Here is a 19779-nt window from a genome sequence, read left to right on the forward strand (position 1 = left end):
ACATCGTTTTTTAAGGAGGTGAAATAAAAACTTCCATTGGTCAGCCACCTTAAATACTACTATCTTTTCAATTTTTTCAGAAATTATGGGGGGTCACCCTCCCCTCTTTATCCGCCAATGGGTGGGTGGGGGATCACGTGATGTCATCCACCACTGGTTCCATTCACTGAGCTTTCAGCGGGAACAATGGAAAGTCACCATGTGCCGCAAACGAGAGCAGTGGAAGCCGCGCCGAACAACGTCGTGATCATACGGATACAATTGATTCAAACATGGCCGAATATTATCTATTATAGTGTGTTTTATAGGAAATTGCGCCAAATTCAACTGTCAAGGAGAGTAAACTTTGAGGTGCAAAAAGTGCCTAGTGGCAGCCTAATAATTAAGTCGCAGTTTCCACCGAAATGCATGTACACAAAAAAATTCGAAGTTGAGCGATTAGCCGTGGCTGTAAATGGGGCGCCATTTCTATAGGGCCTTCCCCAGATGGCCACGTGACATGCTGTATTTTTTGCCCACGTATTCCATTGTAGCATTGTTTAATGCATCCATATCTGTTGATGACTTACCTTCCCAGCGATAGTCGAGGATGGGGCCGAGGTATTGGTCAAGGGTCGAGGTCACGGCCCAGTCGCCGACGCTCTTTCCTTCGAGCACCCAGCCGCACAGGTCAGGAGTCCCGAGGGAACATTGTGGAACGTCGCCATTTTGCCTCTCCGACCCCAGCCCTTTACAGCAACATTTAAATGCTCTAGTCAGTTCTGAATGTATATTCATTCTTATGCATTCATTTATTCAGTCTAAAATGTATTATATACAGAATCTCATCTCTGAAGAATCCATTTTTGTGTGAAATGTAAGGGAAGTTGGAATATTCAAACATTCATGAACAAGATTATCATTTCTAATTTTGCGTTTGCTTGCGTATTTACAAACTTTTAAAAATTATTTTTTATTCATTTTTAAATACTTCTGCCTCACTCGTGAAGTAAAAAATAGATATTTATTAGAGTGTCAAAGTAACAAATGCTCACTTAACTGGTCGAACAGCTTCATTTAAAAAAATAAAAAACAGGAAACTTGAAGAAAATATTTTTTACATTTCTGGATACGAAGTGTAGCGGACGGAGCATAGGTTAAATCTCAAGAGAATTGCTAGCAGATTTCGGTTTATATAATTCCAAATTATCCATGCTCCTCTGCAGTAATAATTTAAGCCGATGATTACGTGCTATTGAAAGCGTACCGGCGTATTTGACGACTGATTTTGGTGGAAGGTCTCCGAGCAACGAGAGCCACGTGAGGCCGAAGCCTGCAGCTGATTGGCCGGCATTGCAGTTGAGCACCAGTTCCGCTTCCGATGAATTGTTTCCTGCAGTAGTCGACTCATTCACTGCGTATGCCCGCTGCCAAATACCTGAAATTAGTGAGATCACGATGAGCGACGTTGAAATAATTTTCCTTGATTTTAAAGCGTGTGTATTGGATTTACTAAAGGCCGTTAACATGAAGCACTTTTAAGCGTGCATTCTGATATGTGTGCCGAAGTGCTATGGCAATTTCGGGTGGTAGAGCAACTGTTACGAGTTCAAGGGATCCATGTTCGAATCTCGGTCAAAGAAAATAATATTTCCTCCGTGTAATTTTCGCTCTTGAAGTACTCCTGGGGGTGATCCTCCGGTTAATGGTAGTTTCATGGGGCCCTGCAGGGACCTGCCAATGGGTATACTGGACCCTATGAACGCCCGAGCGCGACCCACTTCCTAGCGCACCCATGACAGAGATAATGTGGGTCCTCTGGGTGGACGGCCGTCACAGCATGGCCTTACCCCTACCGATATGAGCTGTCGTACAGCTACATTTATCAGTAGCTTTCCTTCTTTGATGGGATTCAAAGGGGCCACAGGATCGAATCGGCAGTGGGCAACTCTGTGTCTATGGCTGAGAAGTTTAGCTGTAGAGAAAAATAAGTTTTGTTGTGAGTTGCGATGGGGGAGTAAATGTGCCTCTGGTGGGAAGAAAATATGTGCCAAAGGTCGATTTGAGGGCGTTCACATGATCACTTATTCCCTTATTATTTAGTGGTCAGTGGCGCATGATTAAATAGATAAATATATAATTAGTTCAGAACCAGGGTAAAATATTTCCCTCTCGTGTTGCAACTACCGAATTAAGTATAAATAAAATGCTCCTGTTGCCTCGTCGTCAATGATATGTAAACCATAACGAATGATGCATATCAATTTTACCAAGCTATCGAAGGAATGGATCTAAGTGGCTGTTCTGAAGGTAGGACTCTGTTATTTAGAAATCAATTATCTTATTAAGCTCAGTTAAAGAATTGCTCTCGGGCCTTTTGATTATATAATTGGGTTGTTGACAATAGTTATTGAAGTAATGATTCTGACAGCTGTGGGAAAATATTCGGTCATCTAGGACGGGAATTGAGTGTCTCTACCAACTAGCCTCAGCAGACTCTCCCGCAGAATACGAGGTCCAATACTCCAGCGTGGTTACTTTTTAGGTCCGGTAAAATAATTATAAGACACCACATCTCTGCAGTTTTTGTTATTTGTATGCACCTACGACGTATTGCCAACGTGATCAGGTTCTAAGTAAAAATAAACCCTTTTTAATTCAGTTCATGATATGTAATCTGAACTGATTTGCCTACTAAGTAGACCATCGACCGATGTGAAGATAAATCGATCACTATCGCTATAGTCTTATTGTTAAAGTCTAAAAATTGTTTGTTACATTGAGGAAAGACACCTGGTTCAGGATGGAATATGACAGAATAGAAATTCATTGGGTGCTTTAAGCGGGACTCGTTATAACATGCATTAAAATTTTACACAAGTTGCAATTGACTGCCGAAAATATTGAGTAGACATGTATTTTAATTGGGAAGTAAGTAAAAAATTACGCTGTATTATATAGTGTTAACAAAAGAAAATGGGTCAGGGCGAAGTTTAAATGACAAAAGAATGCGGCGATAGGGTCGATGGCAGGAGGGCAGAGCATGGAGGTTGAGCAAATCAAGCCCTGCACAAACAAACTTACCACTTCACCTATCCTCACTCCGGTGAATAGTGAGAGGGCAATCGGAATTAGACTCAATTGCCCACTGACGCCTTTGAGGCCTTGAGCATCGAAGATGTGAGCCATCGTGGAAAGCTTCGCCCCGCCCTCCTTTCACCGTGAAGTTTGTATGAAATCCAAAATATATACGTCTACGAGGGAATGGCTGGCTAACCCGTGCTGCTCTTGTGTAGCTTTCTAAAATATTTTCACTCGATGACTTCAAGCTTGAAGCATTCATCGGTATTCATTAATACCTAATATTAAAGTGATCCGTCTGAATTATTCTACATTTGAGAAAACAAAGACTCTCATCGACTTGCTTTCCACTTAGGTGTTCAAGGTGTGTGCAATATTACGAAATAGAAATCAAATAAAATGATAAAAAATAAGCTTTTTCAAAAATTCCATGACGTGCACTAAAAAGTTATTAATACGCTCTTCATCACTCGGATAATAGTGCGTTAGTGCTGATTAATTTTCTTGGAAATGAGAGAGCCTATGGTGTGTGAGCCCTCACCATTAATATCTAAACCTAATCAGTGCCCACGCTTTATTCTTCGTGTGATTGGAAGCATATCGTTGACTCCTTATTGCATATTTTACTTTTTTATTTCATATTTGCTCTATCTGACCCGGTGAACTTAAGCTATCGAACTGCGAACTTAAGTTACGAATCCATGCCGCCTAATAATCACTGAGAAGTTTAGTTACACCGTTTATTAATCAAGAGCGGCTGTGCTGATTTTAATAATTTTTAACTTATTTTAATAAAATAGTGAACATACGAAAATAAGGATTACTAAGGCTTTTCAGAAAGATATTTTCTTCATTCAAACTACACTGGGGACGTAGACCAAGGCGCCATGTATGCGCGGATTTTTTCAATGAATTTTCTAATTTGTCCCTATTGGAAAATTCTTCTAAGAAATTCTTTTATAAGATTATTTCTAATAAGAAATTGGACTTTTTTCTTATGAGAATTTTTATTATAACAAATCGGACGTTTTTCCTAAAACAAATTGGACGTTTTTCTTATAAGAAAATTTCTTATAGGAAGCATTCTTATAAAAAATTTCTTATAAGTATCAATTTCAAAATTTTATTTATAAGAAATGTTCTGGTGGATCTTAAATCATAATGCTTAAAAAACTTGTGCAAACTTCTATAAAAATCTACGTAAGACTTACATCCCTGAAAGTACAAAGTTAGCATTGTATACCTTATTTAATCCAAATGTAGACGTCTATATCTGGTATACAGCAAACCTAATGATTTCCCATGTACCTAATGTAGATGTCTATCATTAGTGTGCATTAGGCAAGGACATACAAGTAGTCCACATAGTCCACAATTTTTCGTGTGCTCTCAGGGATATATATGCTAACAAGTCGCATAAAAAGAAGCCTCAGCAAAGGAAGCCTCTTGGGACCATTTATGTCAAATACGGGCTGAAAACGCCAGAAAATAAGCAGAACACTACTCAGCAAAAAGTTATACACCATTTCTAAAAAAATCTTCTATGAATTCCTTTAAGAATTATCAATGGCCAACATAAGTAGTGGTGACTTAAACGCCTGCCGGATAAAAACCTGAAAGGTATGCGACCCGCGCAACATAATTGAAGAATTCTATAAAATATACTTAGTTCTTATAAGAATTTCTGTAAGAATTATAAAAACCTATAAGAGTTTATGTAAGACTTATAAGAAATTTCCAATAGTGGTATATTTTAATTTAGAAAATTTTAGGCGTCGTAGTCTTATAAAGCATTTAATAAAGTCAAACCCGATCTAGGAGGAAGTTTATGTCACGCTAGACCGATTCTTGAGTGACGCTCAAAATGTGATAATATCCCGTAGGGAGCAGCATCGTGGCGCGCTAGTTATAAATCATAACTCAGTTCGGAAAAGTGCACTGCGCAAACGTGGCCCGGTCTACCTTACACATTCGGGTTAATTCTCTTGAGTCAAGTACCTTCTGATCTACAAAAGTTTTTGTTTTGTTATCAGGCGCAAGAACGTATAAAACGGATGGTTTATCAACTCGTGAGCATCCCCCACATTTCACCGTGAGAAAAACATGGATTCTCTCGATTCGGACCACAAACACTGTCCTTGTTTTTTAAATAACAATTTAACAATTGTTAAATCGTCTTCGCGAATGCAACACGAATTATAAATTGAATTCTCTATAACTCAAAGAACAAATCGATTTGTATCATGGGAATTCTCGGAATGAGAACTTCTTCGAATTTTCCTTTTAGTATAGCCGTGTGAATCGCAGTGATTAACAGTTATTTTAACCACCAAACGCGTTCCATTGCATGGTTTTGTTTGGTTTAGATTTCGAAGCATCATGGCCAAGGAACTAACCTTCCGCTATAAATTGTGCGGTGGTAAGCCATGCACATTGCACATCTAAGGACTTCAAAATTGAGATGGATATTGGTGACTTCGTCATCGTTTGTTACACAGTCAGTAGATTTGAGTAACAGCAGAGTGCCAACGATTTGATACTGAATTACGAAGTATGAGTCATCCATTTCTTCGTTCTTAACCTCCAAAATTGCTCGCTCACTCTACCATTTGTGAATGTTGTGTCCATCAGTCATTTTCGGGAACACTTTGTTGATGAGTTCATCTTTCGATGAAACGAAACTGCAAAAATTACCGGGAAATGAAGTCAATCCGCTCGATTCGTTGACAGTAACACGGCCATTGCCGATAATCAACAATTGCTTGGAGATTTGTTTGCAAACACGGTAGTTACGCATCAACTCGAGCTGGAGTTAGCTCGAATTTAATGTTTTCAATGTAATTTTAATATTTTTGCACGTTTTATCAATTAAAATCTTTTTGATATTGTGAAGAAGCTCAGTCAATAAATTGGTGATAACAAAAAAAATCTTCTAGTTTTGACTAACAAGGGGAATACACGACCTTCGCATCGCCGATCGAGCTCAAATTTTGCGAATCGGTAGTTCATGGGTACAAATGTAATATGCCGAAGCGAGACGACGCACTTCTCGTAAAATTCCGAGAAAAAAGCAATTAAAATCGTTAAAAATGAAAGTACGCTATATAACGTGTTTTGAACGACCATATTAAACAATAGGGCGACAGCACAGTGGATACGGTGTCCGACTGTGGAGGTGAAGGTAACGAGATCGATGATCGCTCAGGGAACTTTTTTTTGTGTTAATTTTTAAGAATTTTATTGTTTAAATTTTTAAAGTTCGTTTTCTTATCTTCGTTACTACTATGGAATATATTTTTAAAAGAGTTCTTTTTTAATATTTAAATCAGGCATGGATCAGCTTGGGATTAGGAACGGAGGATGAAGGGTGGATAGAAACCCGGCGTCGGCATTAGCCTGCTCTTAACGAAAGGCGCCAAGGGGACCACGGCTTAACGTCCCATCCGACGGACGGTGTACTGCACAACCAGTGTAATCCACATTACACGCAGGGATTGAATTTAGGAATGCCCCTTAATTCTTTACCGAGATTTGGATGTGGAAGGCCAGTACACTGCCTCACCACTCCAGTTAATCCTTTATTTGCAATTTTCAGGATGGAACTCATCATAAAGACATGCAAAGCAAAGTGATTTGCGGCACCACGAACAAGCAGAAAAGGCTGATCTATCGGAATGTTGAACGCGTGGTTCGCAGCTAATATAATTTTATCGATGAGCAGCTCCCAGCAATAGTGCCACGCACACGTTAACTCATCCGTAGGAATATCCAAGGAGGTCTCTATGTTCAAAAGAAGTGTGTACCACTAACGTATAAAAGCGATTAAACCAAAGGAAAATATCACTTAACACACTGTATCTTATGTACATTCACTCCAAGATGGCTCTCTGACTAACAATCTACCATTTATCTCTCCTCACCAGTATCAAATCAGCAAAAAAAAAAACAAAAACAAACATGCTCACAGACAAATAAAACACAACAAATAAACTCAAAAACAGAAAACAAACCAAACACATACAAAAGTGATTCCGGTCATAAATACACATACATCACCCCTTTCCGCTCATGCCCGTCGGCCGCGAAAAATGGAAAAAATTTGCAAAACTTTCCCCAATTATTCGATTCTTCTATTGCAGGTTAATCAAGTACCCACATAACATTATATGTTTCCGGGAAAATTATTGAACATGCATGTTTGCTTCGAAGCTCGATGGCACGAGACAATTTTTCGTAAATGTAAATGACGTGTGTTTTCCTTCAAAAATTATGGACAGTCGTTGCAGTTGTGGAAAAAACGCCTTTTCTACTTGTTCGTGGTGCCGCAAATCACTTTGCTTTACATGTCTTTATGATGAGTTCCATCCTGAAAATTGCAAATAAAGGATTAACTGGAGTGGTGAGGCAGTGTACTGGCCTTCCACATCCAAATCTCGGTAAAGAATTAAGGGGCATTCCTAAATTCAATCCCTGCGTGTAATGTGGATTACACTGGTTGTGCAGTACACCGTCCGTCGGATGGGACGTTAAGCCGTGGTCTCCTTGGCGCCTTTCGTTAAGAGCAGGCTAATGCCGACGCCGGGTTTCTATCCACCCTTCATCCTCCGTTCCTAATCCCAAGCTGATCCATGCCTGATTTAAATATTAAAAAAGAACTCTTTTAAAAATATATTCCATAGTAGTAACGAAGATAAGAAAACGAACTTTAAAAATTTAAACAATAAAATTCTTAAAAATTAACACAAAAAAAAGTTCCCTGAGCGAGCATCGATCTCGCTACCTTCACCTCCACAGTCGGACAGCGTATCCACTGGGCCGCACAGTGGGCTGAAATCGAAAAAAGCTGGACAAAACCTCGAAAATGGTTTTTTTGAGTATGGAAGTTGAAACTTTGCACAGTTGTTGCCAACACATTAGTGCATTTTATGACGCAAAATGTTTTTCTTAGGTTAATTTTTTATATAAAATACATAGCCTCAAAGTTGAATAAATTTTGCGCAAATTGCCCGCTTTGAATTTTTTTCGAAATTCAGCATGTTTAAACTAATGTCACACCTTTAGTAGCAATTCAATAGCAACAAAAAATTATACAATTGTTAAACGGTTTGTTATCATCGATTACCATCAACTTTCACGACTTAGTTGTCGTAATTGTGACCAAAACGATACAAAATGGCGGACCCTGTTTTTCGTGGAATTTTTGTGTTTATGTAGGATTTTAAAAAAAGGATCACCGAGTTACCTCGAGATATTTACACCACATATATTACAAAGTATGCAGATTATGATTATCGGAAGGGCAGCTGCGACCACCTGCGACGCCGAAATTAAGATCGATTTTTCGAACGTGCGGCACCGCCCGGAGCTGGCTGCTGGCCACGGGAATTGCCGTACTCGACGGATGTTGGATAGTGAATCATTTTAAGCAAATTTATTGTATAAAAGCTATGATACATTATTGCTACATTTATTTTCCTTTTGTTGTAACCTGATTTTTTTACTGTCTTGTAACATTTATCGTCGATGCAGTACAAAGTGGCGGACACTAATTTCAGTAACGTTTTTGCCCGTGTGTGGCTGTATAAAAAGAAGGACACCGAGTTGCTCTCAGATATTTACATCGTAATTGCATAAAGCCTTTTAGAGTCTCCATCCACAGAAATAGTCTGCGACCGATCCCAAAAAACAAAATAAAGTCGATGTTTTTACCGTGCCGCGCAGTCCGTGGCTGCTCCCTGGGCGCATGGAATGTCGTGACGCAGCGTACATCATAAAGCGCTATGAAGTCTTTGCTGTGGATATGTTTTATTTCAACATGATTATTACTATTTCATTTCAAGTTGGTTTGTTGTCACTTTAGGTAAATGAATTCGCTCCTATATCCATTTCTACTGACTAGTGACTACTTACCAAATTCCCGAATGCAAACTAGCTGACTTGAAACTCTGACAATTCCGCACGTGCATTTTACCCCTTGGATGGGTAAAACGGCTCAATTAGCCTGCTTCTAACCTCAAAGACAAAATAGATTTTACAACCAGCCGACCAGCCCGCAGCAGGTTGGTATTTGCCCGTCCACCCCATTCGGTAGTCGCGAAAAGGGTCTTTTTATGACTCCACGTTGCTCGTGTGCGGTCCCTTTTACCTTTTTCGGATATTCCGTTTCCAGAAAGAAATGCATACAGTGAAAGAGGTTAGTTGTGCGGTGGTGATTTTGGATGCACTCGGATACACGCGCTTTGGATATTGAGAACTCCGGGGAATCTCATCGGTTTTCTGCTTTAACTGCATTGGCGGTGTCAATCACTCATTCACCAGGCATCTATCATCCAAACTGGTAAGAGATTTTCATTTGTAGTTCTTGATATTTGCCTCGTGCTATAAGCAATTTCCCTTTTTTTATTTACCATTAACGCCTCTAGAATTGACCCTTTCTTTAATTTTAATGTATGTTACTTGTTATTGGTAACTCGTTCCCCTGAAATAGAACCAGTGTTGAATTGAGCAACAAATTTGGAGCAATTTTAAAATGTCTGGTCTCGAGGTAACTCGTCTATTGCTTAATAAAAAAGTTTTCAAATCCGGATGTAAATCCTTTTCGGAGAGATATGAATTTTTAATGTAATATCTGACGAAAAAATTTCATGTTTCAAAAATTTCATGTTTTAAAAATCATTCCTTGTTTCTACTGCAGGCTTCCCATTTTCTTTGGAAGCGAATCAAAAAATATCGTTTAAGAGAGTCACTAAGGCCCTTCGTAGCTTCAATATTACCTTGCGCATGAAACTTTTTTGATTGAAAATTGAAAAAAAAACGAAAAAATTCATGCGCAAGGTAATATTGAATCATGTGATCGATTAAACTAGAACTGTTGAAGAAATTTCTCCCAAAAAATGTGTAGCTCACACCCTCTACGATAAGGTTTAAAACTTTTTTTCCGTATGGAATTTAAAAAAATTAATTGAAAAAAAATTAAATTTAATTATTGAACAAAATTTCTTATGTCTGATAGTTGAATTTTGTATTGTCATCAGAAGGAAGTAAGTTAGCAAAATTTTCAGTCCGATTCGACAGTGGGAAGTAGGTTTAGAATCAATGGGGAACCGGCATGGGTCGTCGATTGCTCTAAAAACTATTTTGAATAAGTAAAATGGACACATTAGCTCGCAAAAATACCTTAAGTTTCTCCATTCATAATCAAAATAAATAAAAAAATTGACTTTTAATTCAAGAAAAATTTCTCTGAGCCGACCACTGCGCGAAGACACCCGAGCGTTGCCGAGGCATGGCGTGACGTCATAGGTGCCTAAACAACCGCTGGGAGTTGGGAAATACGCTTAGCGCATGCTGTAAAATTTGTTTTGAGGGAGTATTTAGCCGTTCATTGTCGCTTATTTTGTTCTGTTATTCTTGGGCATGTTTTCCTATTGTTATTGTGCCACGATTATTACTTGGGATATTAATAATGCGACATGGGGATGATGAAGTACTAGCGTTTCACTTCGTATGTTTTAGTTACCAGAAAAATGGATGATAACGTTGCCGCTCGTTCGAATAGTACACCTGAAATTCACCCACATCTACATAATACCCCGCAAGCCGCCTAAAAGGCGTGTGGTAGTGGGTGACCGGACACCAGCATTTTTTAGGACACCAAAAATTGATGCCACGATACCCTCATGGAATTTGTTATGTCAAATTATTGTTCTACGTCGGCGTCAAATGGAGATGTAAAAGAAACTTGTAATACTGGATAACGATCATAAACTTACGAGCTGTGTTGTTGAATTTGGGTACGCCGTATTAGCGGAGAAGGTAGTCCTATCCGTCCTACGGTACGAATTCACAGCAAAACAGTCTGCACACAATCCACATGTGAGATCGCGAATCGGTTCCGCTGCCAACAAACAAGCTACTACCTATTTCAATAATATAGGTAAATCCATAAACAATATACTAGTATATACCATAAAAATATAGTGGGAAATAGGCAAATACACTTATAAAAACTGGAAGTCACTACCATTCTTATATTCATCACGTACAACTTACAATAACAGTGTTAGTTATGATGAAAACAACTATTTATTCACTGATTTGAAGCCTTAAATTAGCCCACGCAAGTGACACGGGTGACTTTTCTCACTACTATTCGTTGAAATAATAGAATAACAAACTTCACTCACAGTTTTGATCGAGATCTTGATCTTGAAATGTCATATCTACGGTGAACAGCGGAGGTGAACACGCCACTGACATTTTTTATACTACTGTTAGACATTTATCGATAGCGTAATAGTACTTTTTACAATTCAATCACGATGGAACGCTTATAACTCTTGGCCGATATTTTTCAACCATGTCAAACTTTGTGCATTACAACCACTGGCACTGTGATTATTAGCTGTAGCTTAACGGGAGATGTCACGTTGAAAATAACACTATTTGGCACAAAAATGTTCCTATCAGCGAGCAAAAGTTGCATTGCCTGGAATTCACCTCGTAATACAAGCACAGGCAGTCCTAAACGACGAGTTCTCCGGTACCTACGAATAAATGGATAAAGTTATTGTATATAAAAGCTAAGCAGACATTATTTAACATCAAAATTGTTCTAATTACATACTAATTACATATGCCGTCAATTACATCAACTTACAATTAACGTATCCCCCTTCCAACGGACGTGGCTCAGCCTCCTACAACGATGTTACTAAGGTATTATAAAATTTTTCGTTTAACTGCTCCAGTTTTATATTTTATGCCCTTACTCAGATATTAATATTATAAATAATACAAAATATGAAGGCTTCCGAGCCTCTATCGTCGGATATTTTGTTTTAAAAAGGAAATAATCAACACGTCTCACAAACGAAGCTGTCACAACGGCTGGAAACTATTACAAGCAATCACAACACTTGCTTCGTGTGTTGTTTAGGCACCTTTGACGTCATCGAGGCTTCGCCGGCAGTGGCTTGGGGGGTGAGGGAGTTTTTCCCGCGCTTTAAAATTCGTTATATTTTAATTGAATATCTCGCGAAGGAAAACTCAGATAAACATGCGGTTTTCTTTGTTGAGTTCAGAAAATAATTGTCTGTCCGCCTGTGAAATAAAAAAAATTCATGCAAGTTCCCCATTACAGATTCATTACATCGATGAAACAGACTAACGGACGAAAGATTTTTCTCAACAGCTTAGTAGATGAGAAAAAGCACGTAGAATGCCGCATTATGTCATTTTTTAGATGTGATTTTTGTAGTGATTTTATGTTGCTATCGTTTGTATTACCATCTCTTGGCTCTTTTCATCATATTATTTTTGGGATATTACTGACTTTTCCTCAGTTCCTTGGCTATTATACCTTTACGCACAGATTTCATGAAGATTGAGTACTTGGCCCCCGGGCCTAATGGTCGTCTGCAAGTGAAGACCTCGACCCCTTTCTCCAATTCCCCCCGCCAATTATTTCCCATTCGATCAAATCACTCCCGGCGGTTAGCATTCCGTGAATCATCCGTCAACCTAGCCCTCCACTTGAGTCGAGCAATAATCGAGAGACGTTTTCCTCGGTGAAAAACTATAATTCCACTCACTGATTATCTTTTCGAAGGTATTTGTTTTTCATTGTAGCGGGAGCATATTCCAGCTTCCCTGACACTCACTAATACGAACTCATTTTTAAGAATAAACATGTTACCGTGGCAAATTCTCATGACTGAGTCATGGCAACGTGCAAAGGTCAGTCGGGTAATGCTAACGGTGACAACTGACCATGGCGATTGTATTTTTCTCGAAAACTAGGTCACAATTTCGGCATCTGATCGTCATTCTAGAGGCGCAGAAATCGTCAAACCAAATAGCTTATGTGTTGGGAAAGGGAGAGGGGGTGTAGGGAGGGCAGGTAGAGGGTGAAAAAAGTTAGGTAGAGAGGGATTGGTGCAAATGTGGAATCTTGTTGGTAATGTGGAAGCGTAACCTTTAGAGCTTGGGAGGTACTGTAGGCTAGCGGCGACCGCATCAACTTCTTGGCTTGCTTCTATAATAAGCCTCTAGGAGTGGTGACAATCAACTCATGATTTATTGTCTGTGAAATACTTGTTCCAAGTTTCTCTTCACTAGTAAAATGTTTGAGGTAAGTTTTTAAGTTTAATTTAATCACAGTCCGCGAAGCTATTTCTTAGTGCAAATAAGTTATTGTTAAGCATAAAACAAGGTGTAATCTGGTGAAATCTGGTGCAATTAAGTAATCTAATAGCTGGAAAATGTAGTATAGTTTTATCTTCATAGTTCAATATGCCGATGCTGGTAATGTGGAAACAACACTGGGATAAATGTGGAAACGTTTCCACATTTCCCTCACCTAAATGTGTTCTGTCTACTACATCACCTTTTCGCCAGTTTCAGAAGCCGATGAAGATTATTGGCCCCAAGCCCAAGTGTAAATGGGAGAATTGGGATGTCCAATCTATGATAAAAGCGATTGTTTCCGTAAGAGAAAAGAAAAACATGCTTTGTGTTCCAGTGGTGAAAATGTGAACCATATCTGTGACTTTTTCAAATGAATCTTTTATTGAAAATTGCTATTTTTTAAGCCTTTGCGTTGATTTTTCAATGAATAATAAGTAGATGATCTGATATTTCACTTTTATATCGTATTATTGCCAGAATAAAAACGTTTCCACATTACCAGCACATTTTGAAATTCTAATCAAAGTGTCAATTTATAATTTACTATTATTTTACGAAGTAAACGATACATTTAGCATAAAATCAAACGGTTATATAGGGTAGTATCTTTGTGAGTTTTTTCATGAATTTTGAAAACTTTCATTGGAAAATAAGCTGGTTGTAACATTATTTAAAGCAGGGTTTCCACTTTTGAACCACTCCCTCAACAAACGTAAATATAGATTCGATGGGATATCCAAGCAAAGAGAAGGCCGTTTATGGCCAATTTTCCTTTTGCGCTTCCACTGATTCATCTGTCAATTCATCGAAGCTTACTTCTCGTGCTGGAATCGCCATAAATATTGTAGGTACAATATTAACCCTTAGACTACCATTTTTTTCTCCTTAACTTCCAACCTTTTTATTGGTTCCTATCTCTTTATAAGTGTTTCAAGAGGCTATAGGATAATTTTCCTGCACGTCAGGTTACGGATTTTCAGCAGGGGGGGTGAGGGACATATATGTCCCACTGGTACTAATGGGTGGGACACATATGTCCCATTGGTACTTACGGATGGGACACGAATGTCCCATTGGTACCTACGGTTGGGACATTCATGTCCCATTGGTATACAAAGTAATTCAACAATTCATACCAATACAAGGGAATACATACGTTGTGAGAAAAAAATTATTTTGAAATCGGCATACGTGTAGGTACCCAAAAAGAAGCAAAATACACAAGAATAGAGACTAAGATTGAAAGTGTCATGAGGGTGATAATTGAAAAAAGTAGATAATACAGAGTGGGATAAACAATTTTATTATTACAAACAAACTATGCATCAATTTGACAAAAAATATGATGAAACAGACATCAACTTTTTGAACCCTAGGTGTGATACGGCGTAAAACAATTTTTACATAATGGTACATTACACATACAGCAAATAGTTTTGGTTCTTTTTTCCATTTTGTTCTGCGCGCACCTCGAATAGCGTCTCCTGGTGTTACCCTCAATAGGCAGATGGTCACCCACATTTATCATGAGCTTAGCTGCTTTCGATGGTCTGCCTCTGCATCTTTTGCGTTTTACATGGCTTTTTTCTTTCCCAGTTGCCATCAAATTTTCGGCCAGTGGAACAACGACCTGTAGCAGTTTTACATTTTTCTTTGTTATTTCCTTGTGTAAAATCCATGCATTCACCACTACTCGCATTAGTAGTTTGTAAAATACCTTTTTCCACCACTTCTTTGACCGCCTGTCGAAGTCATACACGCTAACCTTCTGGTCGGAGAGATCTACTCCTCCCATGTATCTATTGTAGAAGCAAATAGCGGCTGGACAGTCTACCACCAACTTTGTACCATCTTTTTGTTTGCGATTAGCAGTTTGCACTGTAGTATCGTGGAGGTTGCTAAGAACAGTTACTTCTTTGCTGTCCTGCCACCTTGTTGCTATTGTCCCATGCTGATTCACAACAAACTCATACTCTCCCCTTTTCAATTTTCCTTGGAACTTCGGCATGTGTTTTCTTGAACTGATAGCGGTACCCACTGATGGAAATTTCATGGTATTTATGAATTGTACCCTTGTGAAAAATCTGTCAAAAATTATTGATACATCTGGTTTTCTTATCGTCTTACATAGAGATAGAACAACTCTCTCCGAGAGTGGTCAATGCAGAATAGTTTTCACCGGATTCTTTCCCAGAGTAAATATTCAAATCATATGCGTACCCAGTTACTGCATCGCAGCGCTCCCAAATTTTTATCCCTCTTTTTATTGGTTTCATGGGAAGGTATTGCTTGAGAGAGGATCTGCCTTTGAACTTTGTCATGGACTCATCAATGCTCTGGAACGGACTTTCTTCCCTTGCCTTAGGAAATGTATGCTTGAGACAAGAAACTACCTCGTCAATATAATATGTTTTTGAAGAACCCATAGGTTGTTCGGGATCATTGAAATACAGCTTTGATACTAACAATTGGAATCTATTTCATGCCATTGATTTTTTGATGGCCTCATTTCCCATAGAAACGTTGTGGGACCAATAATCTAAAATATTTGGTACTTTATTGTAGCTCATTACGAGCATAGAACCAAGGAGCAACATAATTTCCCCAGGATCAGTGTCGTGGATAATATTATGTTTTCCCTTTTTCCGCAATATATACAAACGCTTACTCGTACATTGACTGATGAATACAAATAAGCTGTGAGGAAATAATTGGGGAAAACAGTCCATTTCATCTAATGGCCTACTAACCGAAATCAATGGCACTGTAGGTCGATCAGGTATGCAAAAATGTCTCGGAAGGAATTGTATCTTTGGAGTAGTCCACAAAATCTCACTCGGAATGTCACTTGTAGATAAGAGGGTAGAATCATTGCTTTCCTCTGTACTTACATTGTCTTGGATGTCGTCGGACTTTTCATTACTATCTTCCAGAGAGCTCTCATCAGTCACTATTTTCAAAATCCCTGTATTCTTCGTCCGATGTATCATCAGATGACGCGTCTTCGTTTGATGATTCGCCCACCGACATTTCGTTGTCAGATTCATCCAATATCTGGAGTAATTCTTCTTCATTGCATTTTCTCTTGTGGCTCATTTCTTGGGACTAAAATGAAAATGAATATGTAAAGGCTGTTATGGAAGCAATTGTGTACAAGGACACCAAATTACATTTGACGTGTTTACTCACCTGGTATCAATCTACTCCAGAGGTTACACAGATGTAGTTGTAAATCACTGTAATCCTAAAATAGCTTCAAAGGACTGAAAGAAAGAGCCTCATCTAGAAGTGCTCGTCGCAGTGCTCAATATCACAGGGACATAAGCACTAGTCTGTTACTTAGCAATGTACAGAACCTAAATATTTACCATATGGAAAATTTTTATGACGTCATGGTACTAACGGTAAATCAGAGAACTTATATCAAAACGTCGGCACTAACAAATACAGATGTGAAAAAGATAAATCATTGCGCAAAATGAGGAGTGGTAATATTGTGCAAAAAACAAGGATCCTAAAGTAACATGGATATTTACTTATCATTTTAGAATTACTAGCCAAGTCCAAATTTCCACTGCTATAAAACCGGAGGTGACAATGTAAACCTTATTGACTTGTCAAAGTACTGTCCTCTGTTGGCAAAATAAGAACTAAAAGTCAATTAGTCCCTCTTATACCGATGGGACAATATCGTAGGTGTTTATAATAGGCCTACATCCCAAAGGTTGTTTTGCAAATCTACCTGGGACATATGTGTCCCGTTGGTAGTCTAAGGGTTAAGAAATGACACACAAAACTGGTGAAACCTTCATTAGTAGGTAAAAGAATCTAAGAAAATATTCTAAAGAAACATGTAATGCTCTCTTACTCATGTACCCATTTTATTTCGGTCGATGACCCAAGCCTCGCATACCACACATTACAGAAAACATACAATCCGTTTATAAAGTTAATAAAAATAATTCCGTTTAAATTATTTAATGACTCGTTTCCATAAAGTGAGGCACGAATGGGCATCTTACAATTTAGAAGAAGGCAGTAGCGCGCAATTCGATGGGTAGGTAAATTCTAATTCTTCGTCATCAATGGTGGAGAAGCGTGACGTCGGAATGGTTAGTGTTTAGCCACTAATGCAAGGGTCCAAATCTGGGAGAGTCTTAAGGCGCTACTGAGTTAAATATTCTCCGCCACCTTATTTGAATGAGAGTTTCACACTCTTGGCTTAGCGTGGGGAGAGCTCTATCCTCGTGTATCCGAACCAAAAGTTCGGGTTGAAGCACTGAAAGAATCAGTGTGTTTCATAATGTCACTTCATAAAAAACATATGCATAAAACCTTGCAGATACACTCGCTAAAACCTAAAATGAGTGATCGAAAGCTGAATTTAATTAATGGCTTTGTGACTAAAACATGTTTATCTAGGCTGTGTTTAGTATCAGGTAAAGTGACTACCGCACCGTGAAGAAATTTGGATTAACAGAACTCCAAAATTATGAGGTAGAGAAGGGGAGGAAATAAAAATCTGTCGTCCTAGTGAGTTATGCGATTAATTTCACGACTCCCTATGTTCTGCTGAATATGTCTTTTTTTATCTTACACTCATGATTTCTACCCCCATAAAAGAATCACAAGCGAAGGATACCTCTTTCATCATCTGAGAAAAATTCCGCTCCGATATTTGATAGGTAAATTTAGTTTCTCATTTGCGCAATGCTCGTTCATTGATTACCAGCCTAACTCTCCCGATGTCTTGGAAACGGATCACTTTTTTTCATGACAACTCATCAGAATCCGGCCGCTCTGTGCTGTACTCGATTCATTTATGTTATGAGATGTCCCACGCGCAAGCAGTGCAGTCAACATGAGACCACGGTTGAGTCAAATAACTCCTCTCTTTCACTTTCCTATGGCTTTACCGAGAATTCTTCTCACAAATCCCAGTGTACGATTGGCTTTCCCGCATAAATTTATTTCTAAGGAGGCACTCACCGATCCAGACGAAAAGGACTGCGAGGGAAGTCATCCGGACGCGATGTACACCCCTGTGGGAAGCAAAAGCCGAGCCTCAGAAGTGTGGACGAGGTGTCTCGCCGGCGACGGTCGAGAGACTGACTGACTCGCTCGGGTCGCACGCAGGAAGGGAGTCAGTCGGAAGACGGAGCGAGCGGTCCAGGATATGATGCCGATATTGGAGCGAGGGAGGTCCGAGGGGTGGGGTGGGGGCTTGCGGGGGGGAGACGGACGAGACTGCACCACGTTGGGAGGTTGTAGTTGAGCCTAAGCACCCTTAGTCATTTCCACGAGAGGTACAACATATTCTCTCTTTATTGGGTCGCTCACTCTCATACTCAAAATCGCATTCCATTCCAAGATTTGGAATAGAGATAAGTTACGGCGAAAGAAAATCTTCTCCCACAGCCACTATCTCGCACACAATTCTAAAATTAAAAACGGTAGGGTTACCACCCACATTTCACGAGTTGATGTCTTCGTTGGAGTCGTGGTTCATTTACTCGCTTGGGTAGAATCGCTCATCGAGGGAAGAAATCGCCGCAGCAAAGATGTAAACAACCACGCGGGACCGAGGAGTACGCGTGCGACCCTCAATGTTTCGTCGTGAATAGCTCGAGAATCAGGCTTAAAAAACAAATACTTCTTTATTTCTCGTGCATGGAGGGGGGTATATGCCATGGGAATAGATGGAGAGCATTCGAGGTGTTATCGGGAATGTAATCTATGTTTAGCAGTCTCAATGCGCTCAACGTATTTGGGGAGAAACTGTTTATGAACAACATCGAAGAGAAATTGCAGCAAGTGTTCGAAAAGAAAATATATATTCCTGGTTCCGCTATGTAGATTATTTCTTTAACGATTGAACTAGCAGGGATTAACAATTAGAACATCTTCTACAAATTCTTAGAAACTCAGCCGTAAGAGGAACCGGAGAGATAGAACAAAGAAGAGCGCATGTAAATCTGAGTTTTCCTTCATAAGATAGTGAATTATAAATGTAACGAATTTTAAAGCGCGCCGAAATCTCCTCCTCCTTCCCCTCCAAGTCACTTCTGAAGAAGCCCAAATGACGTCATCTGTGCCGAAACATCGCCGCTCAGCCGAAACATGGCCCGAAGCAGTCCACCGCTGGCCCAACCGCGCACCAATACGGGTGATTCGATCGTGCCTACTCACCCCAAAAGTGAGTCCACCGATGATTTTTAATGGAGTAGGTGATAATTTAATGGTATACAGATTATGTTTCACTTCAATAAGGAGAAACATGCGGGCAATATTGTTTGTATCCCGAAATTTCATCTTGCTTTTGCATTGCCCGCTCCATACACCCACCCGACTCCTTGGCATTGTAATTAGCCTGCGAGATGGGTTCGAGGTGTAATTATTGTTTAACACTTGGCTGTAGAATATACCTCAACCAAGGTGCCTGATAAACTATTTAATAGTTTGCCTAAATACGCAAGAAGGAGAAGCCTGTGGCTCCGAAACATTCCCAGAAATCCGGGAGATTTTTCAAAG

The 19779-nt window shown here is 39.3% G+C and overlaps 1 protein-coding gene across 1 annotated transcript in view; it reads right to left on the reverse strand.

Moving 5' to 3' along the window:
- The window catches only part of LOC124158043, a 57475-nt gene extending 39102 nt beyond the window's left edge, over positions 1 to 18373 (reverse strand). Inside the window, exons 1-3 of the mRNA XM_046533203.1 lie at positions 18238 to 18373; positions 1247 to 1417; positions 570 to 728 (exon numbers count right to left, since the gene is read on the reverse strand). Of these exons, the coding sequence (XP_046389159.1) occupies positions 570 to 728; positions 1247 to 1417; positions 18238 to 18271 (364 nt within the window). The 5' untranslated portion in view covers positions 18272 to 18373. The remainder of the gene's footprint in view (positions 1 to 569; positions 729 to 1246; positions 1418 to 18237) is intronic.
- Between the last annotated feature and the right edge of the window lie 1406 nt (positions 18374 to 19779).

Source organism: Ischnura elegans, chromosome 4, assembly GCF_921293095.1.
Source record: "Ischnura elegans chromosome 4, ioIscEleg1.1, whole genome shotgun sequence".
Lineage (NCBI taxonomy): Eukaryota > Metazoa > Arthropoda > Insecta > Odonata > Coenagrionidae > Ischnura > Ischnura elegans.